Source organism: Equus asinus, chromosome 10 (genome assembly GCF_041296235.1).
Source record: "Equus asinus isolate D_3611 breed Donkey chromosome 10, EquAss-T2T_v2, whole genome shotgun sequence".
Taxonomy (NCBI): domain Eukaryota; kingdom Metazoa; phylum Chordata; class Mammalia; order Perissodactyla; family Equidae; genus Equus; species Equus asinus.
In genome coordinates, this window is record NC_091799.1 from 24,907,406 (window position 1) to 24,931,272 (window position 23,867).

The window sequence follows — 23,867 nt, forward strand, 5'->3', positions numbered from 1 at the left end:
ATCCCCACCACTGCTTGTCAGTGGAGAGAATGTTCCGTGGTGCCACAGCAACGTCCACCCTGCATTTTATGTTAGAGGGACACGGAGTGTGGGCTGCTTGCGTGATCTTTCTTCATGCCCTGAGTCATGGCTTGTGCTCACACAGATTGCTTGTGCTGTGTTTAGCCTGCTTCCCCCTGCCATTGGCAGAACGTGAAGCATACAAACCTTTCCTCCCTCAGATTTATTTGAGGTGCACACTGCCGCTTGCACACTGGTCTGTCAAACAGCTCTCCACCTTTCCTGCCATGGGTGGGGGTGTACTTTGTTGGAAGTTTCCTGGTGGGAAGTTCGGCAAGAGCTACCAAAAGTCTTAAGTGTGTGCTTACCCTTTGACCCAGTAATTCCTTTTCTAAGAATTGACCCTAAGGGGTGGCGTGGTGGTGAAGATTGGCAACAGATATTAGCTTGGGGCTAATCTTCCTCAGCAAAAAAAAATAAATAAAAAAAGAGAATTGACCCTAAGGAAATCTTGTATACATACAAGGATGCTTTTATCTCAACACTGCTTGTAATAATAAATAACTGTAACATGCGTTGAATACTTTGTACTGGGTACTGTTCTAAGAGCTTTGTGAGTGTTATCGGACAAACATGTAAAATCACAATATAAATGTTTTAAAATAGGGGATTGATTTAATATATTACAGTACATTTCATAGTGAATTAATATGTGGCCTTTAAAAATGCTATAGATTTATATTTATTGACACCAAGGGTGTTTATAGTGTATTAAGTAATAAAATCAGATCACAGATATACTGTATGGTTCTATTTTTGTAGAAAATGTCTGGAAGGCTATACACTAAAATGTGAACTTAATTATTCTGAGTGATGATATTATAGATGATTCTTACTTTTTTTCTTAACTGTTTATATATGTATATAGTATATATATTCACACACATATATTTTTAATTGAGATATAATTGACATAACACTGTGTACGTTTAAGGGGTACAATGTGTTGATTTAATGCCTTCATATATTTCATTATCCGTGTTTTTGAATTACAAATATAAATTTAAAAAGAAGCTCAGTACAGGTCTGTGGGAGAAGCGACTAACAAATAGTCCTTGTCTCTTTGGGCCTATTGAAGTCTCCATCCGAATGTCACCCTTACGCATCTTCCGCTTGTGCCTCTTTTTGCAGCAAAGCAGTTGAGAGCTTAGCTGAAGGGGGCGGCTCTGAAATCCAGCGGGTGAAGGAAGATGCTCGGAAGAAGGTACAGCAGGTCGAAGATCTCCTGACCAAAAGGATCTTCGTTTTAGAAGAGGCAAGTCTGGAAACCTGTGGAAAATGTACTTCTTACAGTGGGTTCATAACGGAGTGGGCAGAGTTTTGCCCCTTTTCTCATAGATTGTCAGAGTTTCATAGGAGCCGTGCTTACTGAGCATCTCCTGGGTTCCAGCCTCCTTTCTAGGCACTTTGCATATAGAATTTATACGCTTACACCCCACAAACTAGCCATGATTGTCTTCATTCCTATAGGTGAGGACGCTGAGGTATGGAGAGAAATACTAACTAGTCCAAGTTTAATCCGAGATTTAAATTTATGACTGCTATTTTAAAGCCCATGTTCTTGCTACAAACCACTCTTATGATTTACTTTAGTCCCTTTGTTTTACAGAAGAAGAAACTGAGGCCCAGAGAGGGGAAGTGACCCGCCTAACATTAGGAACCAGATTTCCTGACTTGTGGGCCATTAGGTGCCCATGCAGCCCCCGTCCCCAGTCCCCAGCCTCCACCCCACCATCCCACCATCCCACCATCCCGCCAGTGTTCATGGAATGCCCTGTCTTGGGAGGCGCTGTGTTCCTTAGACTGTGATGGGAGTCAGGATGTATCGTGGCTAAAAAGTCCTGTCTCCCTGGTGTTGAAAAGTTTCCCTGCCTGTTCAGCTGGTGTTAAGTAACACTAACGACTTAATTCTCGGTCTTTGGAGCCTGTTGTTTCATTTCACTTTCTCCACCTGAAACCCTGGTTCTTCTTAGCAGATGTGAGGAGAAATGGCACCGAAAAGCACTTCTCGACACAAAAAGCAAACACATTTGTACTGTATTTTGCAGCTTCTGTGTCTTTCCCATTCACCATGTTCACATGAGCCCTTACATCAGCCCCATGGCGGGGAATAGATGTTAGGTCCAAAAAACAGACGGGGAAGCAGGCTCCGAGAGGGTGAGAAACTTGGTCATAGGTGGTGGAGCTGAAATGAAAAGAAGAGTTTTCTGAGCTCACATTCCGAATTTTAGTTAAAATATTCTGAGACTTTTAAGAGACTTAACTTCTTGGTTCCGTCATCTTGTTTGTCCAAGTTCTTGGGGTTTGGGGGTGCCAGCATGACTGGCAGTAATGATTTGAACCCTGCCCTGTCACTTACTAGTTTTGTCACCCTGGACACGGCATTGGCCTTCCCTGAGCCTGGCTGCTTCGTCTGTAAAGGCTCAGGGGTGTCTGCTGTGCGGGAGTGATTGTGGCAGCAGCGGGACTGAGTCGATGGAGGGCTGACCACGGGGGACGCTGCCTTCTCGCTTCTTGCATGCTTTGACTTAGTCAATCCCTTCCATAAGCCTGGGAGGGAAATCCTTTTATCAGCCTTTCTTTAAAACGAAACAAAAACAAAAAACACATGATGACACAGGCACAGAGTGACTGAGTCACTTGCTTAAGGCCACACAGGCAGCAAGGCCAGCTGGTCTGGCTGCAGAGCCTGCATTGTAAACTGCCCTCTCTCGTATGTAACTTTCTAGTGTTGGGTGAGGATCGAAGATAACAGAAATGAAGCTCCTCACTCAAAGCCTGGCCTTGAGTAGGTGCTCATTACATAGGTTTGGTCGTTTCTTGTCTCACAGTATTGGGAAATGATTCTTCCCAGCTCTCATGGATTGACAGGCAAGCCTAGTGGGGAGACAGTGGTGGGGGAGGCACTGTGAGGGAAAGGGCAGGCAGGAGGAGCTTCCTGTGATACAGCAGGCATTTGACAGTCTCACAGCAACTCTTGGTTATTCCTGTTTTATAGATTGGGTAGCTGGGGCTCAGAGAGGTTAAGTGACTACCCAAGGTCACACAGCAAATAAGTGGGAGCTGGGGTTTGAGCCCAGTTCAGTTTGACTTTTATCTTTGTGATATAATCAGAGGCGTTTGGCACAGGTAGCTGGAGATTCACATCTACTCCCAGCTCACTTTCCTGAGCACCAGGGCCTTTTTCCCTCACAGAGACACTGTCTGCATGATTTAGATAATTTCCTTGTGGGCTTCTGTGAGCTCTCAGGAATAGCATAGAGTTTTTCACCACCTAAATCACCTTGGAGATAAAGAAAATGTGCTTTAGAATTGCGTAGTCATTATCTTAAAAAAAAAAAATGGTGAGGGGGCCGTGGGGTGTGGGGTGAGTTTGCATGGAGATTGTGGTGGCTCTTTGGAATGTGTGTATGTTCAGGTACTGAAAGGCGCATTTCTCCTTGTTCTCACTGAAGTGGTAAATATCGATCTGATTTTTCAAAACCAGGAATACAGTTCTTGTAGAGTTGGGTCTTTTCCATTGGAAATGCCTGTTACTCTTCAGGATACAAGGGGGAAAAATGGCTGCACGTGTATTTATTACTGATTCTCCCCATGTATAGTACAATTCAGGGAGGGGAGATGTGCCGGAGAAAAAGTTATAAATATTTATATTTTAATCCAATTTCCTTTCAAAATGTTCCCAATTGTATTGAAAAATTGCATCAAATGCATTTAATTTGACTCTAGGATGTGAAAGCTGCCCAAGCGGAACTGGAAAAGGCCTTTGCAGGGACAGAAGCGGAGAAGGCCCTTCGGCTGAGCTTGGAAAACAAGCTTTCCGAGATGAAGAAGATGCGCGAGGGGGACCTGGAAACAGCTCTGGTCCTGGAAGAGAAGGACAGGTCTGACTCTTATCCCTGTGACACTGTAGCGTTCATCTCTCTGGCAGCGCGGCCAAAGAACTTCCTTCCCTTCTTTCCTTCCCCTCCCCACTTGTTTCCCACAGGAGTTAAGTGACTTACCAGAACATATCCAACACAGTAAGAAAACTAGAGATAAAGTCAGGGTGAGGGAAAAGGGATAGGAGAGTGTTAGAAGGACAGATATAAGTTAGTAAATAGAAATTCATGGTGAAAAGTTCTACTCAGGTACTAGATTTAGCATTCTGTTTTGGCTGTAAGCTTCCTGGTAGCCAAAGGAAAAAGGGAAAAACAATCTTGGTGGACAGAAGTTTCACACTGTTCACAAGAATAAAATAAACTAGTAACTCAGGAGAAGCCTGGTCTCACTTGGCGTTGCCAGAGAAAAATTTCTCTTGTGGATCTTCCCAAAGGGAACAGTAAGTGACTACATCCCCAGAGAAATGCTAGTGAGTTTTGTGTGGCCTGTTTTCTGTCATATCTTTTAAAACAGGCTGAGGGCCCAGATTAGTACAGTTCAAGGGGCCAAACAATATAGGCCAAGTACAGAGCTCTTCGATGGCCCAGGAATAAAATGTGTGCCATTTAGTCCAGAGAAATGCATGGATCATGTGGCTTTAGGCAACCTTTAATGTTCATTGTGTCTTGCAACCAAATTTCTGATCAAAACTGGTTAGGAGAGAGTTGAGGTTTTATTCTTTACCACAAACCTTACATTTTGATATCCTTGCCTTGCTTTGGCAGTTACTAAGTGGAAGCCTGAGTTAATTAAATATCAGTGAAACTGCTGGTTAACCTGTGACCTTTCCATTGAAGAGGCAATTCCAAGCATGTTTGGAGTTTGACAAAAGTTGTTGTAAGCAAACCATCTGCTTGCCTGCTTCCTTAGATACAGGATTCTGCCTGCAGTTCCTTTTTCTCAGTCGCTCGGTATCCCCTGATCGCTGGGCCTGACATGTTGTTGGGGTGCTTGTGCCCAGTTGCCCGGGCTCCCCAGCTGCTGTTCACTTCTATTTCTGTCTCGGTGACAACTTTTGAGGTTCGAGTCTGCTGCTTGTTTTCATTATGGGTGGGAAATCAGGTGAGCAAAAGTTTGGGATTATCTTTAAAAGAAGATCAAACAGACCCTGAGGGACAGCCCGTGGTCTCTGTTCATAAGTGCCCCAGCTTCAGCATTTGGAGGAGCTAGCATTTATTGGACGCTCTGCAACCTTTTCTTAGCTTTGATCTGGAAAACTGAAGTTTTGGGATTAATCTCAGGCTGGGGTAGGAAACCGAGTTCTCCATGAGGGGTAGGACCCCTGTGCTGAGTGAGTGAGTGTTTTTCTTGATGACATGCCTAGGAAGAGAGACCTCCTGGACGTGTGCCTTGTTGCTGAGCCTCCCCTTCCGAGGACCAGCCTTTCCAGACACCGTCCCCGGAGAGGTGGAGTCTGGAGACTGAGAGAAATGATGGAATCTGGAATCTTTCCACACAAATCATTTCTACCTTGCCTTCTTTTTCTCCCAACTGATGAGTGGCGAAGCCCTTGGAAGGCTTATGGGCTTGTCTTTCCTGAGAGTCCCCAGCAGTTAAACTGGGAGTAGGGGGCCCAGGGAATAGACTAGAAGGTGTGGGGTGGCCCCCGAAGAAGAAAAGACAGACGGAGTTCTTGGCCCTGTGAAGGGCGTGGCAGGGTCTGGGGTGGGTTTGTGAGGAGGTCCTGGGAGAGAGCTGCTCGGAAAGGCCCTGCAGGGTCCCACAGGTGCTCAGCGGTTCATTCATTGGGTCTCTTGGATCAACAAATATTTCCTGAGCATCTTCTACTTCACTCAGTGTTGATTAGAACATAGGAGTGAGGGGTACAGACTGGGACCCTCTCTTAAGGAAGCTCATTGTCAAAATGTTTTTTCTTGAGGAAGATTTGCTCTGAGCTAACTGCTGTCAATCCTCCTATTTTTGCTGAGGAAGACTGGCCCTGAGCTAACATCCGTGCCCATCTTCCTCTACTTTATACGTGGGACGCCTACCATAGCGTGGTGTGCCAAGCAGTGCCATGTCCGCACCTGGGATCTGAACCGGCAAACCCTGGGCCGCTGAAGCAGAACATGTGTACTTAACTGCTGAGCCACCTGGCCGGCCCCTCATTGTCAAAATTTAAGCTCAGCATCTAGCTTGCTGGCAGGAGTGGAGGGCAGGAATAGAGATAAGGGCTAGATGGGATAAATGCTGGGTCCACACAACCTATTTCTCTAACTCAGTTTAGAGGGATTAGGAAAGGCTTCCTACAGGAAGTACTAGAATAAGGAGAAATGACTTGGGGGAAGAAAAAGTGTTGCAGGATTGGGAACTGTATATCTGTGTGACAGTGCAGAGGCCAGAGTGCACGCAGCAGGGTCAAGGAACTGAAAGAAGCACAACAACATGATGTGGGCTCGCTGAGCCGACGAGTCGGAAGAAAGATTGCTTGGACTCTCAAGGCCTGGCAGTAGCGCTCTTTTATTCAGAAAATAGCAGGGAGTAGCATGGGGACAGGATCCATGGGCAGTAAAGAGCTACGAACATGGGTTGAAGGTAGGGCTAAATTGAAGGTGTAGGTATGTGAGTTATCTCTTTACAAGACAAAGGAAAGATTATATAAAAAAAAGTCATTAAAATGGTATCAGTGCAGGTAGGGTCTGGTTACTGGGTGGTCCTATAACTTTAGGTAAGAATCAGATTGGATCAGGTCAGAACATCCCATGCTTCCCGAGGATGATATAGATGGTATGTAGGGCAGGATGTCTTGAGCTGCTCTCCCTGGGCAGCCGTGATCCTCATCAACTTGCAGTGTCCTGTTTTGGAAGGGAGGTGGGAAGAGACGAAGAGAGGGAAGCTGGAGCAGATCTTGTGGGCCTTGTTGAAGAGTTTGGGTTTTGTCTTCAGGGCATGTGAGAAGCCACTGAAGAGTTAAGGGTGGGAGTCGGGGGTGGGGGTGGGGGGATGACAAGATCAGACATAAATTTAGAGAGAGCCCTCTGGAGGGTGGGTAGGCTGTGGAGTTTACTGATAAGATTGGTTCTCAGGCTGATGCAGAAGTCCAGACAAGAGACGGAGGTGATGAGGACCCAGAGGACAGAAGTAGGGGTGGAGAACAGGCAGAGATGGCTTGAAGGGCTTGATGGCTGGTGGATTGGAGGGAAAAGGCTGCAGGTAACCCCTCACCCAGGTTGCGCACGAGCAACTGTGGGACGGTGGCGCAGTTTGCTGAGTTTGGGGGAAAAAGGGAGAAAGAAGAGATGTTTTGGGTGGAGGGGGTGGGAAGATGAGCTTCTAGTTGGGATGTATTGGGTTGAAGGATGTGGGGCATCCAAGAGGAGAGTCCAGGAGGGGCTTGAGTATATGGATTGATTAAGGCCTGAATTAAAGGGCTTACATGAATGATACAGATTCATTGTTAACCAGCTACTGAGCATGGCCTCAGGCTGGGTGTCAGGAATGCAGAGATGAACACTGTCTTCCTTGTATGGAGCTCCCGGTGGTGGGGAGGGGACAGATGTAAGGAACAAAAAGTCAAGATTGGTGCTAGAGGTAAGTTCAGGGTTCTGGGCTGTGATCAGCTCTGCTTGAGGGTGGAGCAGGGTAGGCTTGTCAGAGGAGGTGCTGGGAGCTGGGGTGAGGAAGCCTTGTCCTCCCGAGGGAACAGCACGTGCAAAGGTGTGGCGCCTGGCACATTTCAGGTGATCACAGAGGAGGGTGGTCCCTGTTCACATACACTGCAGAAGCTTGGCGTCTCATCTGTGGAGGAGGGAACTTGGGAAGTGTTAATGCTCATGGAGTATTTACTGTGGTCCAGGTGGTGGGGTCTCCATGGATGTGGGGGTCTGGTTAGGGCCTTGCTAAAGGCTGCATCTTCCTGGGGTTTCCCATAGGTCAGAGCTGCGAATGCATGTGTCTCTCAGGGGTAGATCTGCAGCCGCCAGATGTCTGCTCTGGATTTCTGCTTGCTTGGGGGGTGGCCCTCGCTGTGGTGGAACCAGGATCAGTGTTCCAGGTGGAACCCTGCCTGAAAGCAGCCCTGCTCAGGAGGCTAAGGAGGTCAGAAGGTGAATTACTAAGCACAGAATTGGAACAGGGGTCCCAGCGCGCCCTGGTGAGATGGATCCAGATCTGCCACACAGATTGACCCGCTGTTGGGCAGACCCTCACTAGGGTGGGCACTGCTGGTGTCTTTCTGGGCTTCTGGGCTTCTGGGCTCCCACCCCCCTTTCCAAAGGTATGTGCTTTCCCTACTTAATTTCCTTCCATCTGACCCGAGAGCTAGTCTGTATCTTTCAGGCAGTGACATTGTGGAGCCCTGCAGGTTAAATATGGCCAACAGATAGGGTTTATTTGGCCCACGCAGCGCTTTTAAAAGTTTGAATTAGTGGCTAGTATTTAAAAAAATCTATTTTCATGTAAAAGTCTGCATTTCCAGCTTCTTTTGAAACCCTGGAAGATGTGGCAGACTGGGCCGTGGTCTTGCTAGGTTGAGGCTGCTGCCTTAGATGGGCCCGGTGCTCCAGCTCAGCCACAGTCCCACAGGCTGCCCCACGCGTTTCCATCCCTATTTGGAACTCGCTGAAACAAATCAGTTTTAGTGAAGTGTGGGTTACATACTTCACAACACATCCATTTGAGCTTGCAGTTTGGTGACTTTTTACCTCTCCAGTTGGTTATGTGGTGATTTCCGAGTTGAACCCCCTCGAGAAGTCTTACTCCTTTTCCCAGTTTTGAGAGCCTTGCACTGGTGCTGCCTGGTACCCTCTGTACCCAATTGTCTTAGTCCATTTGGGGGGCCAAAACAAAATAGCTTACAGAAATAGAAGTTTATTTCTTAGGGTTCTGGAGGGTGGAAGTCCAAGATGGAGGTGCCAGCATGGTCGGGGCAGGGGGGGGCCTCTTCCTGGTTGCCCGCTTCCCATTGTATCGCACATGGCGGAAGCGGTGAGGGATCTTTCTGGAGCCTCATTTACGAGGCACTGCTCCCATTCTTGAGAGTTCCACCCTCATGATCTCCCAAAGGTCCCACCTTCTAATCCCATCACTTTGGGGGTTAGGATTTCCATGAATGAATTTTGGGAGGACGCAAATATTCAGACCGCAGCACAGTGCATTGCTAGGTGCTGTCACTGCTTCCAGCTCCCTCCTCCCCTTCACCTGGGAGCGAGGGAAGCTCTCAGACTTCCAGTTCCAAGCCTTTGCTCTTTCTACTGTACGAGCTTGCTGTCTAGTCTTAGCTACAGAAAAGCTCTTCTGAGCATCCTCCGACAAAATGCTGAAGGTTGAATGTTAAAAAAAAAAAAAAAGTAAAATTATAGCGGCTGTCATTTGTTAAGTTCTGCCATGTGCCTGGAACTGTGTAGGGCCATTTTAAATAGCTTATCTCCAATGACATAAAAAGGTAATCCCATTCTATACCTGAGGAAATACAGGCTCAGCGAGGGTAATTAACTTGGCGAGGTCAGGGAACAGCTGATGTGAGGTAATTTGGTGGCCCCGAGAAGGCGGTGTTCAGCTCTACCTGAGGGGACCCTAGGGGTGTGGGTTGGCAAAGATGCCTTGAGGGGAGGAAATGCCTCGCTGACTCGGGTGGATGCTGGGTGTTTATCAGGTGGAGGAGAGTTGTGAAGGGCATTCTAGGTGGAGGGACTAGTGTGAGCAAAGGTCTAGAGGCACAAAACAGCCTGGCTTCTGGGGAGAATGGGAAGTGAGGCTCCTGAGCAGCGGTGGAGCGGGGACAGCTACGTGTGAGAGGTGAAACAAGCTGTCAGCAGGGCCTCTGACCTTCTAGGCCCTAAAAGCTGAGCCTAGAAGGCCTGGCTCAGGAGTTGAGCCTTTATGTTGAAAGTTGGTGTGTTTTTGAGTTTGCCCTGAGAAGCCTGGGAGGGACGTGCTCTGTCCTTTCCCCTCACAGAACAAGTCCGCTTTATTGGGCGTGCTTGTTTAGGCTTCAGTGCTGGATTCCTTTTGGAGAGAGGATTTCTTGGCCTAAAACATTAGTAATCCACTGCTGTCGACCGTGGGCCACTGGAAGTCTTCGAGTTGGGGTGTGACTCCAGCAGACTAGTCTGGCAGCTCAGAGGTTGGATCGTCCGGGCCCAGGCTAGAGGCGAGGGGACGGTTAATGGCGCACGAATTCTGGCCCTTAATCTCCACCCTGCAAAATGCCATTGCGTTTTTGTTCAGTCAGTGGACGTGTCTACTTTGAAGATGTCTGGCCCCGTTTCCTACCTCCTCCTGCTCCTCTGAGCTAAGAGAACAGCTTAGAATTAATATTTAAATTTCCTTCTCTTTTAGACTGATTGAGGAGTTGAAGCTGTCTTTGAAGAGCAAAGAAGCTTTAATTCAGTGCCTTGAAGAGGAGAAATCTCAGATGGCATCTTCTGATAAGAACGTGTCATCTGGAGAGCTCCAAGGACTTTCTGCTGCTCTGAGGGGAGAAAAGGAGAGCGAAACTGAGGTGAGGCGATGGGACTTGAAGGGGTGACTTTAATTAGCAGACTGGACTCCTCAATGGGAAGTGGGATGCACTTCAGTCGCCAAGATTTGCACACTGTCTACTTCTAAATATTAGCTCCCTGTCAGCCTAGGAATTAGCAGAAGCCTCCTGTGTCAGGGGCCCTGGTGTTTTTCTTTTCCTTCCAACCTCGTGTTTGTATAAAGAGTTGGTTGAAAAAACACTTCACATTTGCTTGCCTCTGTTTTGCCATGTGTTAATTCGTTGTTGCCCGGGGACTTTATTTTCATCCTTGGGGTTTTCTTAGGATAAGTAGTGGTACATACCCGTTTACCTTTGTGGTCAGAGGCAGGCTTGAAGCCACCTTTGGTCTGGAACTTCAGAGGCAGTGGGCGGAAGGAACTGACTCACATTGGGCCTGGCAGCACGCGAACGGCTTCAGCATGCCACCTCACTGAGTCCTCCTGGCCACCTCATGAGGCAGAGATCACGGTCTCCTCATCGAGTTTAGAAGCGGGCTCAGAGGAGTTGTTATATTTTCCCAGGCTCCAAGAGGTGGGTTACTAGTGCCAGACCCCACAGCTCCCTGGACCCCTCCGCCACGCTAGGCGGCCTCCATGTGAAGCTGTGTTGAAAAGGGTGGGCAGGACCCAGAAGTGCAGGTGGGCCTAGTCGAGACCTTCCAATTTGTGCTGGCCCAAGGCAGTTGCTCCTGTGGTACATTCACATTACGGGATGTTCTGGATGCTCGTGGAAAGTCTTGATTTCTTTATGGAGGGGTCTCCTTTGTCCCGACCACAGCAGTGAATTCTTTCGCCTCACCAGTTGGTGTTCGGCTGTAGTCAGCCCTGCCTCCTGCTCCTCCGTTTAACCCTCCTCTCACCCCCTGGCCCTGTCCTTTAGCAGGCTTCTTCGTTGTCCTGCGGCTCCTTGGTTTACTTTCTCTGGGGCTGGTGATAACCAGTGTGGGTGGCTTGTCTTTACGTTTTTCTTCACTCCGGTGGCACTTTGGGTGAGACAGAGAGAAGGAGTGGACACTTGTTTCCGTGAGTTCCACAGCAGTGGGGAGCAGCGAGTGAATGAGCTGCTCACTCTAATTGTTGTGGGGAAGCTCTGGGTTGTGGGTCCCTTCTGCGCACCAATGACTGCCATTTCTTAGGCTGCACAAGTGGAGCGCCAGAAGGAGAGGAATCACTTTGAAGAGAGGATCCAGGTATGTTGATAAAATTTTTAAAAATTTACCAAAGATTTATCTTCGCCTCTTGCCTTATTCTGAATGCAATAGACAATTCTGTGTGACAATAGCTGTCATTCCTTGAGTGCTGCTGTGTGCCAGTCAAGCTGTAGGTACTTTAGAGAAGCTTTCTCAGTCTTTGCAATGACTCCCTGAAGCAGGCATTCCCATTTTGCATATGTGGCCTGTGAAGCTCAAAGAGGTGAGGTCCCTTACCCAAGGTCACGGAGCTGGGAGAGGTATAGCAAGGATTCAGACCCGCCAGTGTGATTCCAGAGCCATTACCATGGCACCCCAGCCACAGTAGTTGGCACCTGTGCAGCACCTGCCAGCTTAGAAAGTGCTTTCCCGTCCATTATCTCGTTTGATCCTCACAACAGCCCGGGAGCGAGGCGGCAGTGATTATCTTTGGAAGTGAACTCAGACTATAAATGTATATGTTCAGTCTCCATCAAGCCAAATTCTCTGCCAGCATTTGTAGCATTAAGGAATGAAATTAATGATCTGTTATTTCCCCCAAATAACCCGGTGCGGTTTCAGAGACTCTGATGTGACTGTATTCAAATTCCAGAAGGCATTGGAGTCCTTCCCAGAGGAGTAGCTGTCATCGTCTTAACTGATCTGCTCCCCTCCTTTCACCCAGCCCTGGTGCTGTGAGCGGGAACACGGGAACTTGGAGCTGATGCCACTGCGTTCAGCTCTACTTGGAAACATTAATCACAGGTTGACAGGAGTGAGATAGAATAACTGCGTTTGAGTGTGCTCTAAAAGATATATTCACAGTGCGTTTTGGTTGGAACGCATCAACTTAGTGAATCTTTTTCTAATCTAATTTAGGCACTTCAGGAGGACCTGAGAGAGAAGGAAAGAGAAATTGCTACAGAAAAGAAAAATAGTTTAAAGAGGGATAAGGCCATTCAGGGTCTAACCATGGCATTAAAGTCAAAGGAAAAAGAGGTATGTCTGATAGTCCTGAAGTGAAATTTTTCTTTATTAGCTTCTGTGACTGGCCTGTCCTACCCTGAATTTTTAGCTTCAGGGGAAAGGTTTATGAGAGCGCTGAGATGAGTATAGAAAGTGTGGAAGGGGTCCTTTAGTCCATTGAAAATTCTTTTTGAAGTGTCTGATCCAGTGCTGTCCAATAAAAATAGAACGTGAGATGCTTACGTAATTTTGAGTTTTCCAGTAGCCACATTAGAAGGAAAAAGAAACAAGTGAAATTAACTTTAATAGCTCATATGTCCTACATATGAGCATTTCAACATGTAATCAAGGGAACAATAGTAATAATGAGGTATTTAACATTCTTTAAATCTGAACTTTGTCTTTGAAGTCCAGATGTGCTTACAGTGCATCTCAATTCAGACTGACCAAATTTCAAGTGCCCAGGGGCCATAGGGGCTATTCGCTGCCATATTGGACAATGTCTAATGTTTTGAAAGACAACAGAAGATTGAGATAAAAGAGTTTGGGAGGCAAGGCCACGACTGCGGATAGTTAGATAGCTAGCTGGGTTGTTGCCTGTTGGGACCCAAGGTTGTGGCTGGTGGTTCCATGCTGTCATCTTGTCGTTAGTATAGCAGTCTGTCGTAGGCACAGATGCAGAGAGGAAAGCCCAGCTCTGCTTGCAGTCTAGTGGGGAAGAAAGGCAGAGTGAAGGTGGTGTGAGGGGAAGGGCAGGGGCTGTGGAAGTGGAAGGAAGGGGCCCTAATCCAGATTAGAGTGTGTATATGGGTACCGGGGAGTGGCGCTTCTAGGAGAAGGTATCTGAGTGGAATCTTAGAGGATGAGTAGGAGTTAGTTGGGAAGGGAGGCAGAGACAAGGAGGCCATTTCATACAGAGGGGAGAACACTGGTCGAGGCAGTAAGTTAGGAAAGAGCCTGATATGTGTTTGTGGAACCAAAAGCAGTTTGAGGTTGTCAGAGCATTAAGTGAGGCGAGAGAAGGAGCTGGAGAGGTTGCACGGGCCAGCCGGTGGTGGTGGAAACCTAATCACACTTAGCTGCTTGGGTGGCAGGCCACTAAAGGCTCTGAAGCAGCGGGGGGATGATCCCATTTGCATTTTAGGGAGATCTGTGCCTCTATCCAGAGAGAGGACTGCGGGAAGAAGAGCACGGAGGCAGGGAGGCCAGTAGCTGCGCCGAGAGCCACCTAATTCAGAAAGGCTGAATTAGAGCAGTGGTCACGGCCAGTAGGAAGGGAGGGGTGGGCTCATTCAAGAAATAAAATTAGAAATAACTGAAGGTTAGAAGTAAATTTGGGGAAATTTGATGATTAGATGTAGGAATTGAGAGAAAAAGCAGTGAGGGATGACTTTTAGGTGTCTGGCTGGCACGACTAGGGATATGGTGGGGTCACCAACTTGCTTAAAAGTGTAAAACGTGGAGTATGATGGCGAGATGAGGGTGGTGATGGAGGTGATGAGTTTGTTTAGAAAGTATTGACTTTGAGGAGCTTGTGGACCATCAAGGTGAGATGTCCAGGAGGCAGATAGATATGCCAGGAGTCCAAAGCCTGGGGAGAGCTCAGGTCTGAAGATGTAGATCTGGAAGCCATTCTTATACAGCTGTGAGTTACAATTCTAAGAGTTGATTTACTTACCCAGGGAGAGCATAGAATGGGAAAAGAAGGCTGAGGATGGGACCACAGGGGGCTTCAGAATTTCAAGTACAGGAGGAGGAATGCCCAGAGGAGACAGTAGGCCTGCTTGCAGAAGGATGAAGCTAACCAGGAAGCTGTGGTCTTGAAGAAGCTGAAGGAGGGCAAGAGTCTGAGTCATCACCAGTGTCAGGTGCAGCAGAGATTGGGCTCACGTTAATAGTAGTTATACTTTGTATCGTGTTTTGGGAGTTCAGGGCCCAGCTGAAGCTGGGGACCTTCAGTACATAGTGGCACCAGTGATGGAGCAGTTCTGGGTGCTGGCAGAGTCCCAGGTGTCACCATGGTAGTTCGTGTCTGACTCTGGTGTAGGAGAGGGTCACTAGAAGATGAGGAATCCTGGGACTAGCCAGGCTAGACTGTGGGGTGGGTCATCTATATGGACAATAATAGTAACACTTTGTACGACCCAGGCATCATTGGAGCCCCAGGACGCATTACCTCATTTAACCCAACAGTGCTGTAGTTGGGTGGGTGGTGGTATTGTCGTTGAGGGAATTAAGTCTCAGCGTGATTAATTCCAAGGCTGAAGCCATCCAGCTAGTAAACAGCCAAACTAGAGACCCGACCTCTCCGACTTCAGGCCTTGTCTGACTGCACAGCTCTTGATTCTAAGCGCTGCACATTCAGCAGGAAAAGCACGTGGGCTGTGCCCGGAGAGGAGAGCCCATCTGTGCACTTGACTGCTGTTCCTTATTTTCGCCCAGGTTGAAGAACTTAACTCTGAAATCGAAGAGCTCACTGCTGCCTTCGCGAAAGCCAGAGAGGCCCCCCAGAAGGCGCAGACCCAGATCTTCCAGGTAAGTGTTCACTTGGGTCCAAGTGGCTGTCTCCTTGATCTTCCGCCTGCTGAGGTCAGGACTTCGCAGCTGCAAGGAACCAAGGAAAACTCCAGTGGTCTTTGGTAATCGAAGTAGCTCAGTCTAATTAAAGGAAATCCTCCACCAGCTTTGGGGGCTTCTCCAGCCCCCTCCTCAATGTGACAATGATAATGACGACAACTAACCCTGTTTAGAAGGGCCGAGTTTACTCTGTGCCAGTAGGAGACTGTGCAAGATGTGTGGACTGTCTCATTTAATCCTCACGACCCTGTGGGGAAGGTAATTATCATCCCCTTGTGTGCGGGGCTTTTGAAGCTCAGCGAGGGTATGCTACTTATTCACTGTCAAACAGCTAGCAAGTGGTCAGGCCAGGATTTAAACGTAGTAATTGCTAATAATAACAGCTGGCATTTATTGAGCACATACTATGGGCCAAGTCGCGTGCTAAGTGCTCTCCATGGATTAGCTTGATGAATCTGCACAGCAGCTCCGTGAAGTAGCCACTGTTAGTATCCTTGTTGTACTGCTGAGGAAACCCTGGCTCAGAGGTTCAGGTACCTTGTTCAGGGTCACAGAGTGGTGAGCGATAGAGCCTAGGATTGGGTCCCAGGGCCAGTCTCACTCCCAGCCTGTGTTTGTACCTGTCACCCATACCTCCCCCACCTGGCTTCTTCACTCCTACCTGCTCCCTCCCAGCTTTCTGGTCCAGGCCTTCATGATTTGACCTGCCTTTTCTCTTTTGTCCCCCAATATTGTACTGCAAGGACTCCTGCTGGTCATCCCTTTAATCTTCCTTCTCTCTTGCTAATTTTAGTTGTGTGTTGTTATCTGTTTTAACATTCCCCCCATGTTTCCCAATACAGTGTGTACCTATTCCTGATGACCTAATGAGTCAGTAACGTTTCACCGTCTGAATAAATACATACTGCTTTCAGCTTTCTCCTTCCACCCCCTCCACCCATGCTGTTTTGGGTTATAAATAAAGTAGAAATTAGAAGTTAAATCTAATTTAGGACTGTTTGATTCTTAAGATTCATATCCCATGCCTTATCTTTTGCAGAACTTTGGTTCACACTAAGAATAATTGAAGTAATTTGGTTTAGATCATAGTGTATTAGAAGCATAGACAAATTTCTGCTTTTAGAATCTCAGGCTTGCCTTCCCCACCATTTTGCCAGTGGTTGATAAAATGGAGCTGAGATTACACTTTTCACTGAGTTTTTTTTCCTTGCTTAGAAAATAACAAGCTTTAAAAGCTGAATTCTTAGGAAATCCATCCATATTTCCCATTGCTTGAGAAAAAAAAATACGTTGGCAGTTGACAAGCAGAGAGACCAGACATCCTTATAAGTGTTGTGATATTTTACTTGTTATATTGGGTCTTGAAGGAGAGAAAGTAATCTTATACATTTAAATGTTAGCCAGATTTATTACATACATTTATTAATTTCATAACCCTCAGTCCTAGTTGAAAGACTTTCAGAATGACTTGTGAGGTCTTGTCATACACAGTGTTGGCCAGGTTTCATGTCCTCAGTGCACAGAGGTCAGGAACTGTCGAAACTCCTCCAGTGCTCCATGCCCGGTTGGCTGTTCCAAGAGCGCTCATTTAATCCTTACCCATGGTGGGGCGTATGTAGCAGTTCGACTGGTTGCTGGGACTTGAACTCAAGTCTGACTCCAAAGGCTGTGTTCTTTCCCCTGCTCTGATTGCGTGTGTGAATAAATGCACACGGTGCGCTTATATTGGTTATTTCATTATGAGGTATGCATAGTTTGAATGTTGCATAGACACTTGAAAATGCATTTTCTTTCACGTATTAGGACCTTTTTGGGATGTCATATGATTTGAACTGATTGCAGCCTGAGTGAAATAGCCACAACTCACAGGGCTGGCATCAAGCCTGACACTGAAGCAACAGCAAGTAATATTCAAACTCTTGGAGCATTTGTCACAGTGCAGAGATGTGAATTCTAATCACAGATGTGACTCTGTCTACACTGTGGGCTGGCTGTACCCATTGAAAAAATATATTTTTTTACCCCTTTAAAAAATACATTTTCAAATTGGAAATAGCATTTTTCTTCCTCCTTTCCCTGCCTGGCTATAAAAGTAAAATTACACACTGTAGGAAATTTATAAAGTACTTAAAATAGTGGAAAGAGGTTGATAAAAATCACCAATAAACTCATGTCTTAAAGATGTTTGCTGTTAACATCTTGACTCTTTCAATGCATATTTATACATATATACATACAACCTTTGAAAAATTAAAAATAAGATCATAATATGTATTTTGTTCTCTAATCTTTTTTTTCCCCATCTAATGTTCTTGCCATGGCAGTATATGTAGATCTACCCAATCTTTTTTTTGGTTAATTTTTCTTTTGACATAGTTGTAGATTCACATGCAGTAGATTTCTGTATACCCTTTGCCCTTTGTGTAATAGCTTGCAAAACTGTAGTACAGTGTCGCAACCAGGACAGTTGATATTGGTGCGTCCATTGGCCTTAATTCAGATTTCAGCAGTTTGACTCGTACTCATTTGTGTGCGTGTGTGTGTGTCTGTCTCTGTGCTTTTTAAACAGTCTTCTTAAAGAGCTGCATTTAGTGCATTGTATGGGAGGAACATGGGCAGACATGGACTTGAATCCTGACTCTGCTCTTCACTATGTAACTTTGGGCAAGACGTTTGCGCTCTCCCCGCCTGCTCGCGCGTTGTAAAATCTGGATAATCAGACTTATGGCACATAATCCTTACAAGGATTAAGTAAGAAAGTATATCAGGGCACAAGCAGTAACTCAACAAATGTTAACTCATCCTTAAATTGAGTAGTATAATCTTCTGGCATAAAAATAGAGTAGTTACTTCGGTCTGTTTTTCAAATTCTCTACTAATGGTGTTACACACATAGCTTTTAGTCTGAGGGGCCTCTCCGTGTTACCTTTCAATTGGGATGAAAGATAATGGAGTCAGTGATGGAACAGGGGAGCTAGATTTATTTGTTCCGCAGCCGCTGCAGCAGTACTCTATGCATCACGTTTAATCTTCACAACAACCCTGTGAAATCGAGATCGTTCCTTTCACAGATGAGGAACCTGAACTTCGGAGAAGTTCACTTCCCCCACGTCACACAGCTGGCACTGCTCTTTGAACGCTGAGCTCTCTGCCTCTCTGCATGATGTAGAAACATGACGGTGTTTCTGCACTGTGGGGAAGGATGATCTGTTTAATATTACATTTGGCCTTCAGTTTCTGACCGTGTCTAACTGGGCCAGACGTTTGCCACTGTTTATAAGCACCTAACTGACGAACTAGAATTCAAAAAAGCAGGGTGTCATGCAGAACAAGGTAAAGAACTCTCCAAGGAAGTTTTGCAAAGGGCCATTTAAGGAATATTTAACGTGGCAAGGATTTTTATGAAGGGAATAGAATGTATGAATTTGAATTCTTTGAGCTTGGATTTTTAAAGAGGCTTTGTCATCGTTATCTGCATGATAGTCCTGCAGAGCTTTCATCACTTTATAATAACTATTATTTTAACACTAACCATTGCTGTCCGATGTTTAACAAGCTCTTAATTGGTGTTCTGTCTCTCGCCTTCTCTCCTTGAATTCAGTCTTCTTGTTTTAATTCTCGGTAGTTATTGGTGTTAATTGGAATCTTCACTGGAATGGGCAAGGCAGTATAGGGCTGTAGAGAGAACACAGGCTCCAAATTATTTGAGTCTGATTTAATCACTTATGGTCTGATGACAGGCTAGTCATTTAACAGTTCTGAGCCTCACTTGTTTAAATAGGGATAGTAACGTGTACTTTGTAGGGTTGGTATGAGAAACAGAGATACGTTGTGTGTGAAAGTGCCTGCTGTAGCTCCCCATATATAATCAGTGCGTGATGAAAGATACCTGTGAAATTGTTCAAGCTGAGCATTGTCCCAATCATCGTTTATCTACTTTTGTTTTTAGAATTTATTTAAATAAGCACTGCCCCAGATACTTTCTTTTTTTTGGCCTGTGACCTAGGTTTCCCTCTTCTTTTTATTTATTTTAATTTTAAAGGAAACTAAAAAGCTTCTATAAAACCTACTTTGCAATTTGAATAGAGTTCTCCCTCAGTCTCTGTTGCTGTGTCCTAAATAGCAGTTGGGAAACATGGGCCCAGATGGCTGGGCTGTCGGTGGGCCAGGAACAGCCGAACCCCCTGCCCCTAGATTAACTAGGTTGTAGCCCACCTCTCCTGAACAATTAAGACTTAGCTATCGATGGTAGTGGAGATGGATTTTCTGGAAAGGCCAGGGAGCTGGGGCCAGTCCCTTTACTCCAGTCCAAGTTGTGACCTTGACAGCTCAAGTGTCCCTTGCTTTTGACTTTTTTTTTTGAGGAAGATTAGCCCTGAGCTAACATTTGCTGCCAATCCTCCTCTTTTTGCTGAGGAAGACTGGCCCTGAGCTAACATTCGTGCCCATCTTTCTCTACTTTATATGTGGGATGCCTGCCACAGCATGTCCTGACAAGTGGTGCGTAGGTCCATGCTTGGGGTTCAAACTGGCAAACGCTGGGCTGCTGAAGCGGAATGTGCAGACTTAACCTCTGCACCACTGGGCTGGCCCTGCTTTTGACTTTTTAATCTTAAACCTCAGTCTAATTCAAAGAAAAGATTTTTTAAAGTATATTTTCTCCTGATTAAAAGTATTATATATATATGCTTCAAATTTTTTTTTTCGGAAGACTAGAAAGAAGAAAAAACCAGAAAATCACCCAACCACCATTAGCATTTTGATAGTTTTCCTTCCAGGCTTTCTTCTATGCATGGATTTTATTTTATTTTTTTTTTTAAAGATTTTTTTTATTTTTTCCTTTTTCTCCCCAAAGCCCCCGGTACATAGTTGTATATTCTTAGTTGTGGGTTCTTCTAGTTGTGGCATGTGGGACGCTGCCTCAGCGTGGTCTGATGAGCAGTGCCATGTCCGCGCCCAGGATTCGAACCAACGAAACACTGGGCCGCCTGCAGCGCAGTGCGCGAACTTAACCACTCGGCCACGGGGCCAGCCCCTGGATTTTATTTTTTAGATCAGTTATAATTTGGTCTTCTGTTTTTTCATATAGTATTGTGAGTTAGAAGTATTCCCATATTATCAACTCTTTGTAAATATAGTTTTAAGATTTCATTGTGTGGCTTTACTATACTTTCCTTATCCATTTTCATATTCTTGCACATTTAGGCTGTGTCGTATTTTTTTACTGTTCTAAGTAATTCTGGGATGAATGACTTTGTGTATAAGGCTTTCCCTCCCATATTTTGGATTCGTCCTCTGAGATTGAGTCCTAGGAGGGGAATTATTTGGATGAGTCTGAACATGTTTATATTGTGTACACTAACTTGATATGTGTAGTCTGTCCATAGGGAGTTCTATCAGTTCACAGTCCTGCCAGCATATTTCCTGGCTTCTAGATGCTTGATCAGATCTTGAAAAGTGAGTATTCATTGTGCCATTTCACAATAAGCTTGCCAGCACTGGATATTCTCATTAAAACAATCTCACTTGTTAAATGAGAGCTTGTTTTAATTTACTCTTTTTTTTAATATAATTTTGGAGAGTTTTTTTTTTTTTTTTTTGAGGAAGATTAGCTTTGAGCTAACTGCTGCCAATCCTCCTCTTTTTTGCTGAGGAAGACTGGCCCTAAGCTAACATCCGTGCCCATCTTCCTCTACTTTTTATATGTAGGACGCCCACCACAGCATGGCGTGCCAAGCGGTGCCATGTCCACACCCGGGATCTGAACCAGCAAAGCCCGGGCCACCGAGAAGCAGAACGTGCGCACTTAACCGCTGCACCACCGGGCCCGCCCCCAATTTACTCTTTTTGATTATTGGTGAATTATAACATTTTTTCATATGCTTGAAGTCACATATGTATTTTCTCTAGCAAACTGTCTGTTAATGAAATAAAGATGTTCTTGACACATTTAGCCCTCGGACTCTGCCCAATTTATAGCCTTTCAAGGTGACCATCAGGCTACCAAGCTGACCACATCTTTTTCTCTAGAGGACTGTGGGTTTGAGCCGTTCTCATGTAGATGAACATGGACAGTGCTTGAATCTCTCTGGTTTGAAGTGAAGCTCTTCATTCTACCTTTTTAAAATAACTTAATTAAATTGTTTTTAAAAAAACCATTATAGAAGTTATGTGCTCACTAACCTTAGAGCATTTGAAAATACAGAGAAGTGAAGGGAAAAAATCAACTATGTTCCCACCCCACTAAAGGCAGTTACTATTAACATTCTGTGCTTTTCCTTCTAGTCTTAAAAATGTATGTATGTATTTTACATAATCGTAGCCTTTCCTCCCCTGAACATCAACATCATAACATAAATATCACCTTAAGTTATTTCAAAATCTTCATATTATTTGTGCTTTGAGTCCTGAATGTTGTTTATGTTAATAATCTTTTTCTTTTCCTTTTATCCCCCCAAGGTGGAAAAGGAGCACAGGTTTCTTGGTTTGTTTAATGAGCCGTGAAAATCAGCTCTTGTCCCCTCTCTCCCTCCTCTGCTAGGGGTCTGAAGATCAGGAGGCTGCTCTGTTAGAAAAGGCAGCCCTTTTGGCTGAGCTGCAGGCAGAAAACCTCACCAAGAGTACGGAGAACCACAGACTGCGCAGGAACGTTAAGAAGGTCACCCAGGAGCTGAGTGACCTGCAGCAGGAGAAGGAGAGACTAGAGAAGGACCTGGAGGCAGCACATCATGAGAAGAGCAAAGGAGACGCCACCATCCATGTGAGCAGTGCCTGTTCCCTTCTGAAATAGTAGGCAGTGTGGTCGGGCTGGGGCTGTTCAGCTGTTTCTGGTTTTAGGGAGATGTTCATTGCAGAAAACTTAGAAAAATCTGAAAAATAGTAAGAAGAGAATATTCCAGTCATCTGCTCACCTAGAAATGACTAGTCTTAACTATTTGATGTTTCAGTCCTTTTATACTGTCTCTCGCTCTCCTGCCCTCCCTCCTGCTCTCCCTCCCTCTCCTTTCTGTCTCCCCCACCCCCCCATGTGCATTATTGGTATCAAGGTGAAAATACAGTTTTGTATCCTTTTTGTTTTATTGAGTGTTCTCTCTTTGGTGTGTTGCCATGTTATAAATGTTCTTCAGAAACATGTTTTGTGTGTGCAAGCATAACATTTCATCACTTGGATGTGCTACAGTTTATTTAGCTAGTCCCTTATCGTAGGACATTTAGGACGCTACAGTTTTTTTTTTTTTTTGCCTTATAATGAATGCTGCAGCAAACATCGTTCTACATAAATATTTATCCACTGATTGTTTCCTGATCAAGGTATAATTACTGGGTCAGAGAGTGTGAGTGTTTTCAAAGCTATTTTATAGATAATCCTCAAATTGTTCTCCTGAAAGATTATACTAGATTATGTGAGGGTGATCTTTTTTTAAGACTGCTCTATGCAACATTGGGTGTTAGCATTTAAAAAATTCTCTCTCAATTTGGTAGGCAAAATATAGAGGCAAACTGTAGGTTATCTTTTATTTATTTATTTATTTTTGAGGAAGATCAGCCCTGAGCTAACTACTGCCAATCCTCCTCTTTTTGCTGAGGAAGACTGGCCCTGAGCTAACATCCATGCCCATCTTCCTCTCCTTTATACGTGGGACGCCCACCACAGCATGGATTTTGCCAAGTGGTGCCAAGTGGTGGATCCGAACCGGCGAACCCCAGGCCCGCCGAGAAGTGGAATGTGCGAACTTAACCGCTGTGCCACTGGGCTGGCCCTAGGTTATCTTTTAAAATTTCTTTTATAGTCATGTGCTGCATAACAACGTTTTGGTCAATAACAGAACGTGTATGTGACAGTGGTCCTGTAAGATTAGTACCGTATAACCTAGGTGTGTGGTAGACTAGACCATCTAGGTTTGTGTAAGTGCACTCTATGATGTTGGTACAGTGGCAAAATCACCTGACGACGCATTTCTAAGAACATATCCCCGTCATTAAGCGACGTATGACTGTATATTTAAACTTAAGGATTCAGTGTTGACACTCAGGGATCGTTGACACTCAGGTCTTGACACTCGTATTAATTGAATTACCTGCCCAGGAGCCTAGGGCAGGCAGAGTGAGAGTGGAGAGCTCAAAAGAGCCCACAGGTACTAGAGGTTGGTTCTCTGGTGCCTGCTGTGGGTGGGGATGCCAGGATCCAGCGTTTGAAATCCTGATGCCAGTGCTGACGAGAGAATTGAAATACAAATGTTTGTAAATTTTAATGAACATTAAGAGAGCAGTAATGGAAATTTAGAAAAATGAGAAAATGTTACCTACAATTCCACCACCCTAATAAAGTAACTGTTTTGCAGTATCACTCTTCTGGCCTGGTACAGCTGGGCCCCCAATCTCATCAGAAGCTAAAGACCCTCTGTGTTCTTTGATCCTTTATCATGGGCGTCTCCCAATGTCACTTAGACTATTGTGGGCATCTCCCCCTGTCACTTCCCCTGTCGTGGGTGTCTTGCCATGTCACTTTCTCTATCGTGGATGTCTCCCCATGTCGCTTCCTCGGTCATGGGTGTCTCCCCATGTCACTTACTCTCTCCTGGGCATCTTTCCATATTGTGTAGGCTCCAGAGTGATCATGTTGAATGATGCATAGTCTTCATTGAGTAGATTTCACATAACTTACTTAATAATTTCCTCCTTTGTTGGACATTTGGGCAGTTTAGAGAATGC

At 45.5% G+C, this 23,867-nt stretch overlaps 1 protein-coding gene across 3 annotated transcripts in view; it reads left to right on the plus strand.

The window, feature by feature from the left end:
- CDK5RAP2 (CDK5 regulatory subunit associated protein 2) overlaps positions 1–23,867 on the plus strand; it is a 172,942-nt gene that overhangs the window by 32,998 nt on the left and 116,077 nt on the right. For all 3 annotated transcript variants that reach the window (XM_014830376.3, XM_014830375.3, XM_044778939.2), the window contains 7 exons: positions 1,192–1,315; positions 3,790–3,944; positions 10,261–10,423; positions 11,580–11,633; positions 12,492–12,611; positions 15,021–15,113; positions 21,697–21,915. In XM_014830376.3, coding sequence (XP_014685862.3) covers positions 1,192–1,315; positions 3,790–3,944; positions 10,261–10,423; positions 11,580–11,633; positions 12,492–12,611; positions 15,021–15,113; positions 21,697–21,915 — 928 coding nt within the window. The remainder of the gene's footprint in view (positions 1–1,191; positions 1,316–3,789; positions 3,945–10,260; positions 10,424–11,579; positions 11,634–12,491; positions 12,612–15,020; positions 15,114–21,696; positions 21,916–23,867) is intronic.